At 35.2% G+C, this 13,087-nt stretch overlaps 1 protein-coding gene across 1 annotated transcript in view; it reads left to right on the top strand.

Moving 5' to 3' along the window:
• Positions 1 to 13,087, top strand: part of PLCB1 (phospholipase C beta 1) — a 411,190-nt gene that overhangs the window by 189,956 nt on the left and 208,147 nt on the right. Inside the window, 1 exon segment of the mRNA XM_039874578.1 lies at positions 3,809 to 3,946. Within this exon segment, the coding sequence (XP_039730512.1) occupies positions 3,809 to 3,946 (138 nt within the window).

Raw genomic sequence — 13,087 nt, 5'->3', positions numbered from 1 at the left:
TTGCCTGCATAGAGTTCCCATATAGTCCTGGGAAAGTGTTCTGGTCATGGGAATACAAGAGAGTTGGTGTCCCAGGAGAGACTCTCTATAATGACAGATGGGAGTTGACAGATCAATATTTTAGCTTCTAGGATCCTTGGGGAAAATTCTGAGGTGGGTTCCTTACACTATCCTTGAGTAGCCCTGGTTGGATTGAGCCTCAGGTGTCCAAAGTGGTAAACCACTCATTAACACACTGTATATTGGCTTCCTTTCCTCCTTGTCTCACTTTCCCACTCCCACATTGTGTTTTCTGTGATCACCTGCAAAATAACCTACTTGCCCCCAGATCTTTGACTCAGATCAGCTTCTGGAGCATCAAGACAAATATTATGTAAGCCAGGCATATGTACGCAACCTAGAAGCCATACTAGTATAATGCAGCTTCTCGAAAGAGACAGTATTACAGCATTTATGAAGCTCCGCAAGTTTCTTTCCTGTGGACATCTCCACGTGCTGGGACTAACTTCCTTGTTCCCAGAAATCTGAGCACTTAATTTCAATCCCCTTTTTCTGCTTCTTCTATCAGCCCGTGTGAATGCCTCCAAGATCCCTTCTTCTTTCAGTCTAGCTTTTGAAAACAGACTAAATCACACCCTGAGCTTGGTCCTGGAGAAGAGGAAAACCTCAAGCAGTTAAATTTTTAATTAATCACTAGAATGCTATTTAGAGACTCTCCTTAAATTTTATTTATCTCTTCTCCGTAGCCATTTCCAAGGATAACCACATTTTTAGCTGCATAGATATGCCTGTGATCAAGGGGAATCTTTTTCAAAATGGTTGTCTTTACATTTCTAACAAACATTTTTCCCCTTTAGATTTGAATAGTGTTAGCTTTAGCTCAATCAACTCATGCTTGGTATTTTCAGGCCACTTTATTTTGGTTAGAAATGCATAGCCAGTTCAGCTGCATTTTCTCTTCTCCACCAATAGATTTCTTTACTTATACACTAAGGCTCCCTGTGAATATAATGGAGACTGACTATACATATTCATCACCACTCTATCTGAAGCAAATATAAAAGATCTTGTTACAATAATACCACTGTGAGATATGAAGGACAGCACTCTGCCAGCTCTTTCTTTTCCCTATTATTTGCCCATAATCTATCTGTCCTCCCACATTCACTCCCTTCATCTAAAGAAATAGCTGAAGAAAATTCAAGTCCCTCATCTCAATCTGTCATTTACAGAAAAAAAAAAAAAAAAACATAAACAACATCCTCCAAGTCTTCCCCTCTATGTAGGAGAATGTTCATGCCACCGTATTTCAGTGTCACAGTCAATGAAAGTAGATTGTGTTTTATCTTTAAAAATCTTTCTCACTGTGTGACCTGCCCAAGCTACTGGTACATCCTGAAGAAGAGAATGGCATTCCGCATCACATTAATAAAAAAGAGAGAAACATTTTAAAGTGAAAGGTGTTAGGATAGGTATTGATTCCAAGGGAATTTGTTAATCTATTTTTTATTTTTTGAGAGGCAATTATTAAATTCAAGTGTCTGATCATACTGGACATAAGTTTTTATCTTTTCTTTACAACAAAATTTGAATAAAAGCATTTAAAAAGTTTGCTCTGCCTTCAAAGAAGAGGTATCTTCATCCCTGCAAAGCTTGAGCATATAAATGTCACTTAAGTATAATAAGGAATCCATCTCTTACATTTCCAACTTTGTACTGACTCTGGAAAGACTTTCATGTACCTGATCCTTTATATGAATGATGGATTAAAGTTACATCCATATAACTGTAAATCAGATTGAGAATATTGCATTTAGTGCTGGGAATAAAATTAACCTAAAAGACAAGTTGCTTAACAAGCCTAAAATCCAGTAAAGATATATTTCATGGGGATGAAAATTAAGTAAGGCATGTTTTCTGCACCAAAAAATGAAATCTAGAGATCTTGAAAAGGTATCTTTTTTTTTGTGGAGGTGGATATCTGGCATACAAATAAAATAGTTTTTCTTAAAAGTCATGAAGGTTGAAACTGGCATTTAATTCTTTTAAAAATCATCCCTTAGCTTGTGTTTATTCCTTACATTAATTCATAATATTTTGATGATATAATTATAATAACAGCCTGTAATGGAGCCCTTGTGTCTCCAGTGTAGAGCAGACTTTACTTTCTTCAGTGGCCTATTACCTGGAAATGGGAATCATTAACTTGAACAACTTGACTTTCTTTGCAATAGACATGAAGTTTAATCACAAATCCTGGTGATTGAGAGAAAGTGAGCTTATTTAGTCAGAAAATCTCTATTCTGTAACTCTTGTGGGAATAGAGATGATCTAGAATTTAATTTTAAAAGTGCGGTTAAATTATAGCTGCCAGGATTCTTAGTAGTCCGGTTAATTCCAATTGTGGAGACAACTAGAATATTCTCTGGGGATAGTAGGCCTTGAGTGACAACTTAGTGAAAATTGAAATTCCAAGTTTACCTCACCTCTTATTTTTTCTGAACTATATTCTTTAGTGTTTTCCAGCAGAGAAATTGAATATTTTTACACAGTTGTGCAGATAGCTTATTTTCTTTATAAAAGTTTCCAGGAATTTATATCAATTGCAGGGACCAAGAAATGTGTTTGAATCTGGTAGTAACCTGAGTAAGAAAATCCTTCTCTGAAAAGGATCAGGAGGTTCAATCAATGAGAAATATTCAAATATAAAATTCCTCAGTAGAATAGGCTCTTGGAAGAAGCGGTTTTCATTCAAACCACTTGTCTGTGGATTTTTGTTGTTGTTACTATTTTGATTTTGTTCGATTTTTAAGTGCAACCACTTATATCCCCAGACCCAAAAGCAACCATTTCTTTAGACATCTCTTTCCATTGACTTTCTTCTCCCATAAAGTCCTCCCAAAACTTGGTGCCTTTACAGTTTATCCTTCTAGATAACTTCCCCCTTTGCCTAGTTTCTGAGGAGCTCCTCTGCTGAAAATGTCATTTGAAAGTATAACTTATGTCATTTTTTTTAAGACTATTCTTTCTTTATAAGGATGCTCTATGTAAAAACCTCAGAAGGGTTTTTATCAGCTTAACCAGCCTAAGTAATCCAGCCCTGTTGCCCTAGCATTTAGCTAAATAAATATGAATGCAAGTTAATCCATTGTTCGGATGCTGGCTGCAAATTTCCTAAGTGATTGATTTGATGCTAATTTTCTTCATGAACCTCTCATTTTCTTCAAATCCTGGCCTATGAAAAGAAAATAAATTCAGCCTAGCTGATTGAGCCCTATTGTAGATCAAACTTTGAATTTGGAAGGTTTGGAAATTTCTTTTTCATCAGGACTATATCTCCAAGGAACCCTCACTTAGGATGTCCCAAAGAATGCAACTTGCTCTGAAAAGACTGCAGAAGTTTTCTTTCTCCAAATCCCAGTATGCTCTGATGATAGAATTGAAATTTGCATATTCATGGCATGTGCTGCCATTTTGCTCACACTAATAGCCTATTTCTTTACATAGGTACCACATGTTAGAGAAGGTCCATGCTGGCATTGTCATGTTTTGATTCTACCTCCTTTGAGAACCACCTTTTTCACATTAATGTGTCCATGAATTGAGGAAAGGGATGTGATTTTGCATTTCAATACATGATTCATGGACAATTGGAGGAAATTAAGGGAGAACTGTGCACATGAAAATGTTATGGAAGAATAAAAGGCAACTTTTCTTTGAAGGCATTCTAGCTCTAATTCTTTTGAAATTATGCTACCATGTTGGAATCTCTAGTTATAAACTAACTTTTTTCAACATTTCTTTCTAGGACCCCAAATTACGTGAACTTTTGGATGTGGGGAACATTGGACGCCTGGAACATCGCATGATAACCGTGGTGTACGGGGTTGACTTAGTTAACATCTCCTATTTGAACCTTGTGGCTTTCCAAGAAGAAGTGGCCAAGGTATGGTGAATAGAAATATCCGAAGCTTGTCACCATCTGAATCCTTATGATACTGTACTGATGCCTGTGAAAGACTTTGAGTTTTTGTCGTATTTAGCATGTGTTAAAATTCTGTCTAAAAATAATTCAGCTGCCAAGTAGAAGGGTAATTCAAACACTTCCAAGTAATGACATCTACTTAGAATTATGGAGACTTTTCATTAGGAATAAGGCATTTAATATAACTTTGCAAAAGAAAATATGGGTAAAACCACATTTCATTTTACCTAAACATCATATCACAATTCATTCTCTCATCTCATGCCACTGCCAACCCCATTTCCTTTCCAACCCTCTCTTTAAGGGCAGACATCTTCAGTACCTTTACCCTGTGTAGCAGCTAGCCCAAGACCATGCACATAGTAGCTACTCAATTAATATGAGGAAGAAGAAAAAAATAAAATTTTAAATAATAAAAATATTTATTCAACTACGGATGAAAAGGATAAATTAGACACGATTTCTCCATTAAGGAGTTGCTGATCTGTTAAAGTAGTGAGCCTTTCCAGATGCATACAGAAATAACTAGAATACAGCAAAGATATATCAAACAAGAAGCTGAGAACTTCTGGGAACCTTGCACTCAAGTTTGATGCTTTTTCTAAAAATATCTAATTGCCATTAAAAGAGCACTGACATGAACATATTGAAGGAAGAGTTTTCTTTACCATGTTTATAGGATACTAGCAATGATCCTTACCCTTCATACAATTTCCTTCAAGAGTTAAGAATATGAATCCAAGAATATTTTAAAGTGTGCGAAGACATTATGCCCTTATAGAGCTTCTTACATCATGGATCACAACTATGGGGTCATGTCAAAACAGTGTTCATTGTTGGGACATTAATATCTATAAATTTTTAACCCTCAGTGCTCTGACAGTTTTCTGAGCTACACCAGATGTACTGACCTGACTTCTGATTCTTTAGTGATTATGGTAGAAGTTTATTCCAACATTTACATAACATCAAGTCTTATAATGGAATGAATAAAATGCCCGCCAGTTTTAATACTCTTAGGTATTTATAAACTACTCTCTAAGACTGTGTTACAAACCTAATCTGTTTTCTCTCTTTAAGAACCAAATCACCTATTTGTTCTATATTATAATTTACACTTGGAGAGACTTCAGGTCAATGAAACATTGTCTGTGTGACAGCGTTGTACTTGCAATAGTTCTGATTCTGGCATTTTGTTAGTTACCTGTTGAGTTGTATATACTTCATTTCTCAGTATATGGTAAGATGGTTGGTTGGTTGGATGGACGGATGGATATATACAAACAAATATTAAGTATTTGTAAATATTTTAAAAATATCTTTCCCCAAATGCAACCATATTTCATTTTAAAAATGACCAATTCATGAGATTCACTAACTCTCAATTTAAAACATTCAGTAAGTATCAGAGAGGTTCTTACTAAGAGTGAATATAGAATTTATACTACAAACTAAGCTACATATCTTATGTTGCATTAAACCTTTATGCAGTTATGCTTAAAACATATTCAATTTTCTCTTCTCTGTGGGTTCCTACCCACTAATTTTCTATAGGGGTTTTGATTTCTGAGCCATATAATATTTCTCATTAAGACTGTATCTATAGACTTTTTTTAGTAGCTACTTGATGTTCCTAGTATAATTAACCTACGGAATATGTTTTGCCTTCTGTAAATGTGATATTCTATAGGATACTTTCCTGCCACTGAAATAGCTCAGCCAGAAGGTTAAGATTTGCAAGCACTATTTTATTCTGAAACTGTTGTTTTCCATCTTTCTAATTTTATTGTTTCATAACATCACACTTTTAATCTCTAAAGCCAATATACATGGTACCTTGTACAGTGCCTGCAGCAAAGAAAATAGCTTCTCTCATTATGTAGAATGCCTGACAGAAACCTAAGCTTTTTTTGAAAGTCAAGTATCTCCAGAAGAAATTGTTTATAAAGAGATTCTGGCTCATTCATTCATTCAGCACATTTGTTGTGTGCCTTCTCTGTGCTAGCCACAATGCCAGAGTTAAGGATACCACATTCTAGAATACTGAAAGCCAGCATTCTAGAGGAAACACTTAGGGTTAGGGTTAGGGAAAAAAAATTAAAAAATAATATAAATAAATAAAAAATAGAAGAAACACAGATATGCCGAAGTAAACATATCATAGGTCAGATGGAGATCTATGAGGAAAATCTGTAAGAAAATTTAAAACAGGAGGAGAGGGAGAATGAGGGTGGGAAAAGGAAATTACTTCTTTATGGAGTGCTCTGAGAAAACAAAAATCTGAAGTAAATTGCTCAATTGCAATAATTTTGTAGATTTTTGAAAAATCTCAGTGCAATTAAAAATTTTAATCAGAACCAAGACTTAAACTTTCATAAAAGTATTATTCCAGATTTGAATGCTATCTTACATAAATCACTTGAAATTGCATATTTTATATATTTCTTAGGACAAGTGACTCCTTTTAAAAAATGGACTTGGGGAGAAAAAACTGTCTTTCAATTTTTCCCTCTGTAGCTGACTAAAACCATAGTATCTCTTCTAATTAAACAACAATCATACTTTTTGCTACACAGCATGATTTGCCACCCCTCTGTACCCTAAGGATCAGCTTTCTCTACTGTTTTGGGGCATCTCCCCTTAAAGTACCTGGAAAATAAGTGGTTTGTTTCACATTTGCCCTCTGAGTTAGAGAGGAGAAGAGAATAATCAATGGGATTAATCTTGCTCATGGGTTAAGTAAGATGAAGACCAAGAATTAACCATTGGATTTAATAATATAAAGGTCATTGGTGACCTTGATTAGAGCAACCTCAGAGGAGTGGTGGGGTCGAAAAGCTACTGGAATAGGCTCTGGGGAATATTGGCATAGACAAATTAAAAAGACAAAAGTGAACTCTTTTGAGGATTTTTTTAATTCTCAAGAGAATTTAAAAAGGCAAGTAAAGGGCACCTGATAAATAAGAAGACTGCTGAAAGGGGGAAGTGAGATCAAGTGATGGTTTTTAAAATGGGAGAAACAACAATATACAAATGCGCTGGTGGGAATGAACTTGTAGAGGGGAAACAACGTGCTGATGTAGGAAAGCAGGAGAATTGCTGGAGCTTGAATAGGCGAGAGCAATAGGATCTAGTGCAGGGCTCAGTAAACTACATCCCAGAAGCCAAGTCCAACTGACTACCTGCTTTTATAAATAAAGTTTTATTGGAACACAAAAACACTCATTTGATTACATATTATCTATGGCTGCTTTCACTAGAGGTGAGAAGTTATTACATAGACCAAATGTTCCAGAAAGCCTAAAATGTGAACTATCTGGTCCTTAATAAAACAACAATTTGTTGACTCTATCCTAGTTTACAAATAGAGGGGCTGGGCTCAGACAGGAGCAAGGGTTTTTCATCAATAAGGGGGAAAAAAGTGAGTACATTAGGACAGATGCTGGTAAGAGGTACATGCGATGGAGGAAGTTGTACATATTTTTTTATTGCCTCTATTTTATCAGTGACAAAGGAGACATAGATCAGAAAGCAGCTGAGAGTAAGGACTATTTGAATTTTCAAGCCTTTTTCAGCACTAGTTGGTGAATTACTTCAAAGATCTGACTGGTATGGTTAAGATGGACTACAAAAGACAGACCCTTTACATCAACCCAAAAAAATAGTACAAGTTAACTGATTTAACAGATCAGTACAGTTTTTTTTTTATTGGTCAAGGAATCTGAAGATAAAAATAATTCTCTTCTTCCTGCCCAATTCTAGCCCCTGTTTCCAATATTCTGTTTTTCTTTGAGGCTGGGGACTAGATGGAAACTTCGAGTTGTGTGTACTACTTCCTGCAGTCATGCAGTCTAAACCGCATTGTATAGGTTGGAAAACAGATTGCTCTGAGACAAAGACAGGAGTTCACACACAGGATTGCCATATGCTAGTGTTTACCTTCAGGTCTAAGAGATCCTGAGTAACTGATAGGAGACCACTTCATCTAGAGAATCTCAGCAAGGAATGAAATGTTTCATGATTAACAAAGAGAAATACCAGTATCAAAGGCAGCAAAGCCAAAGTCTTCCCTGTTTAGTTTTAGAAAATTAAAATGATTTTCAGAATGTATTCCCCCTGAATTCTAGTCCATGGCTGGGTCCCTGGGAAGCTCATCCCCTCACCCATCCACCTCTCAGCCCCTATCCCTAATCTTTTTCAATGCAATTTATTACTGAGATGACCTCTCACTATGAGAAACAGGATTTGACATTCAGGCTCTGATATTCACTCCTAAATAGTTTGACATGCTCACCAGCCCCTTGGCTAGAAACATTGTTGAACCACTGCCCAGTTTGGCAAATTTCAGCCCAGATGTTGCTCCAGTGTGTTAAGATGCAGCAAATGAGACATCAGGGATCTAGTGGGTTAAGACCGAGATGCCTAATGGCAGAGTCATGCAGAGGAAATTTTGCATTCACTTCTGTGCACAAGAATTGACAGATGCCATTGTTTTTACTTCTTAATTCTATACATACTGAATTCTCTTAAGCATTTATAAATTGGAAAAACAAATTAAACAAATTCATTTTTCTTGTTTAGCCATGCAGTTAGCAGGAGCTTAGCCAGATTTTTAATATTTTTTGATTGAAATATAATATACACAGAAAAGTGCACAAATCCTAACTATATAACTTGATTGATTTTTGAAAAGAGAATACACCCATATAAATAGCACATATCAAAAACAGAGCCATCACTAGCACACCAGATGTTTACCCTACCAACACACCCTTATTTGACCTCCAAATTTATAGATTAATTTTACCTGCTTTTAAATTTTTTGTAAATGGAATCATTAAGGTCTGACGTCTGTGACTCAAAATTACATACATGATATTCTTCTATATTTTTCATGTGGTTGTAATTTGTTTATTCTCTTTGCTAAATAGTATACAGCAGTCCCCTCTTATCCACAGTTTTGCTTTCTGTGGTTTTAGTTAGTCAACTAAACCTCAGTCAACCACAATCCAAAATTATTAAATGGAAAATTTCAGAAATAAACAACTTATAAGTTTTAAATTACACATCATTCTGAGAGGCATGATGAAATTGTGCGCCATCCAGATCACGTCCAGCTTTGGCTGGAAGGGAGAGATGAGTCACAGAAGTTGGGGGAGGGGTGATGGGTGACCTAAATAGTGATAGATGGCCGCTATAAGAATTTGGATTTACTCCCAATGACAAGTAGCTATTGCATTGTTTTGAGCAAAAGATTGATTTGTTGTGACATATTTTAATAGGATTGCCCTGGCTACACTGTTGAAAAGCCATAGAAGGGGGTTTAGAAACAGAAACACAGAGACAAGAAAGCTTAGGGTAGAGATAGTGAGAAATGGTTGATTCTGGATATATTTTGACTGTAAAGGCAAAAGATTTGCTATGGATGAGATACATGGCACGAGAGAAAGAGGCTGCTAAGGATGCTCTCAGGGCTTTCTAAAATTGCATTTATTGAGATGGAGAGCCAATTAGTAAGGAAAAAACAGAAATTGGATTTGAACATAAAATTAAAAATAATATTTGCCCAAGTAGCAGAATGAGCAAAGGCGTGACTTTTTGTCTCTCTTGAGATGCTATGAAAATGAGAATAAAGGAACATAAATACCCAATGATGAAGAGAATGAGAGAAGTCAATAGGAGATGACATGTTTCAATAAGTTTGCAGAAGAAGAAAATGAAGAGAGGAGAGTGCCTGATGAAGTGGAGAAAACCACAACCTAAATTACATAGAGAGCTACAAGGAAGTCACTGGCTTGCTCAGAAGTAATTGAGAGAGCCTCTAGACTTGAGTATAACCAGCCCAGCAGATCAAGGAGTAAGTACTGGGAATGAAGACAATGTCAAGGAATTGAAGGAATAAGGACAAAACCATCAGACCCTCTACTCCCTCCTCCTGCTCCACATGTAGAATAATTGATAACCAATTACTTCTCAGGTCAAAAAAATGAGCATTGGTGTTTTATGGAATTGAACAAACTATTTGAAAGGAATTATTGTGGCAAGCATTTGAGTTATGGATCCAGAGTAAAGCTCTTCTTGTTCTAGCATTTATGGATACCACTCCATAGTGGCTGGCACTCACATACTTACTCTAAGGAGAAGTCTGCAAGCCAGTAAATCCCATTGACATACTCAAAGCTCCCTCTCAGCCTTTCTACCACCCCAGTCTAAAATACGAACTAAAACCAAAATATCCACAGGTTATTGAGAAAGACTACAACATTGAATTGTAAGGAGGCCAAGATGAACAAAAAGAGAAGTGATAATAGAAGACACGATGCTAATTCAAGAAACAAATAATTGTTAAAAAATGAATCATCAGAGAGAGTTTTCAGAATATTGTATAAGAACAAGATGCTATGAAAAATAGGTAACAAAAATTAAAATCAAAATTCTACAGAACTACTGTAAGAGTGGATGAAGGAAATCTCCCAGAATGTGAAGCCAAACAACTGCAACAGCAATAAAGATAGCAAACAAATAACCAAAAAGTAGAAAGGACAAAAAAGATGACAATAAGACAGAAAAGATACAAACACAATAAATCTAGAGATTGCAGTAGCCAATGAAAAGGAGAAAACAGGAGAAGAAAATATGAAAAACACAATGCAAGAAAATAAGTGTGAAAGCTAAAGAAAGGTCTTGAAGTTGAAACAGCAAGAATAGGAGTGGAATCAGGCAATTCAAGTAAGAAACTGGAAGATATTAGATTAATGGGGAAAAAAAGTCTTAAATTTCTTCTCCCTCCACAAAATTGAGGTAGGGATAAATGTATAAGAAATGTATTATACTAACATAAGCCATGCTAAAGCATGCGAGATTTTCAACAACTGGAGAAGCAGCCAGAAAAGATCGATAATATCTTGGTATTAGGAATGTCTCCTTTTGAAAGCCATGTGGTTAATGGTGTTGGAACTATAGCAAGTAAAATAATCATAGTCTAATATATGGCCCTGCAGAAAATTGTATTTGGATTTTTGTAATCATGTAAAATTTTATTTTATTGGTTTTAAACTTTTGGAATCGATTTATAAGCAAATAATCGAAGTCAATTATAAATACTGAACAAGATAAAAAAACATTTCAACTTTGACAATTTAAAAAGTAAATTTAAGCTAACAAGAATTGGAGGTAAAAGGATTGGGCAGATAAATGTTCTTTCACAAAGAGAGAAGCCAAGTGATATATTATCTTTAATTAGTGGATCAAGTATGTTGTTTGAGGTTGTAGAGATGATGGGGGGAAAAAGAATACTAGAGACACAATTCTATTAGAAGGAAAGAGAAAGGGCAGTAGAAAATGGGATGACAGGTTTAAAGACTCATCAATCAGAGCTGAATAGCAATAGTTAAATTCTAAAACCAGTCAAGAAAAAGCAGTACAAATATATTATTTAGAAACATGAAAGTACCCACAGGAATTGAAGAATAGAAACGTTGAAAAATAGTTGTCAAGAAGCAAAACTAGGATGAGAGTGACATAAGCAATCATTGCTTTTTATTATAACCCCTCGAGTCAAAGTTTTAAAATTATGTATGTGTTTTTTGATAAATAATTTTTTTTGATTGCTATCATTTACTAAGAATCTGTAGTGGCTGTCACTGGTTGAAGAATTTAACATGAATTATCTTGCTTAATTCTCAAAACAACTTTATGAAATAAGTCCTCTTATTAGCTTTAATTTATAAGCAAACTAATTTTGGACAGGTTAAGAAAAACTCCAGGAGATTCTATCAGGGAGGGATTACATTTGGCCTAGAGTAACAGAAAATCAAATCGAATAGTAGCTTAAACAAATAAAAAAAATCTTTAAAATATTTTTTTTATCTGTTTCTTTTTATTTGTTTTTTTGTTTGTTTGCATTTTTTTCTCACGCAGCAGGAATCTGGGAAGTAGGTGGTTGTTTATGGCATTGATTCTGTGGCTCAAGGATAACAAGGTTGAGACCCTGTGATCCTCGTGGCCTTTTTCTCTTAGATCAAGATACTTCTGTAGCTCCAGCCCTTCCATTTGTGTTCCAACCAGCAAAAAGAAAGGAGCACTCACATCAGGAAACCACATTTTCCTAGAGCCTTCTAGCAGACTTCTAACATGTAATTTACCATGTGTCACATTGCCACCCCAGCTGCTGGGGAAGTTGGAAAATGTAGATTTTTTAGTTGGATATATTGCTGTCCTGAATAATGTCAGACTTCTGTTAGGAAAGAAGGAGAAAATGGATATTAGCTAGCATTTAGCAGTGGGTCCTACAGCTAGAGAGTGGCTGAGTGGGGTTCTGAAATTCAGTAAAGTATATTTTTAAATAAACTAACGAAACTATCAATAATAGAAGAGTCAGTAAGAAACATTAAATAAAACTGATTCCAGTATTTTAATTTTAAATTAGAAGACAAGCATATATTGTGTTTAAGATTTACCCTTCCATAGCCTCCATAAGCCGTGAGGATTGACCAAAGTTGAGTCAATCAGAGCCAAGGCAAAGAATAATTCTCATAATACAGGAGGGACTAATAGGATAAAGTCACTTACCAGAAACCAAATACCTCTTCGTATAAAGGGGAAGAATGTAGCTTGCAAACAGTTTTAAAATAAAGATGGGGTGGCATAATTAACATAATTTAAAACCAATTTATTTCCAAATGAGAAAATTATATTTTAGCAGAATTCCATATGTTAAGTTACGAGTTAATGAAGAAGTACCTGTGTGTAGTTTACTAATTGATTTTCAATAAAAGTAGTTTTAATTTTGTCAGGCAGATTTTATTTAACAGATAAGCAGCACCTTTTAACTCCCAAGAAATTGTGATTACTCCTCTTTTTTCACTTGACGTACATCTTACTGAAGAAATTAGCTGTTTTTTCTTTAATTTTTTTATCTGATCTCCTCAAAGAGAATTACTTTTTAAAAAATAAACAGTGGTATCAATTATAATTGCAGACCCTGCTTACATACATTTATTGTCTATAGTATACAGCACTTGGGCAAATTCAACCAAAGTAATAATTAGCATTGATACTGCTAGGCTCAGAAGACATAATAACAAGTGTTTTCATAAAAGT

This window comes from Pteropus medius, unplaced genomic scaffold, assembly GCF_902729225.1.
Source record: "Pteropus medius unplaced genomic scaffold, Ma_sr-lr_union100, whole genome shotgun sequence".
Classification (NCBI taxonomy): Eukaryota; Metazoa; Chordata; class Mammalia; order Chiroptera; family Pteropodidae; genus Pteropus; species Pteropus medius.
The sequence above is the reverse complement of the archived record's forward strand: the minus strand, read 5'-3'. Positions and strand labels throughout refer to the sequence as shown.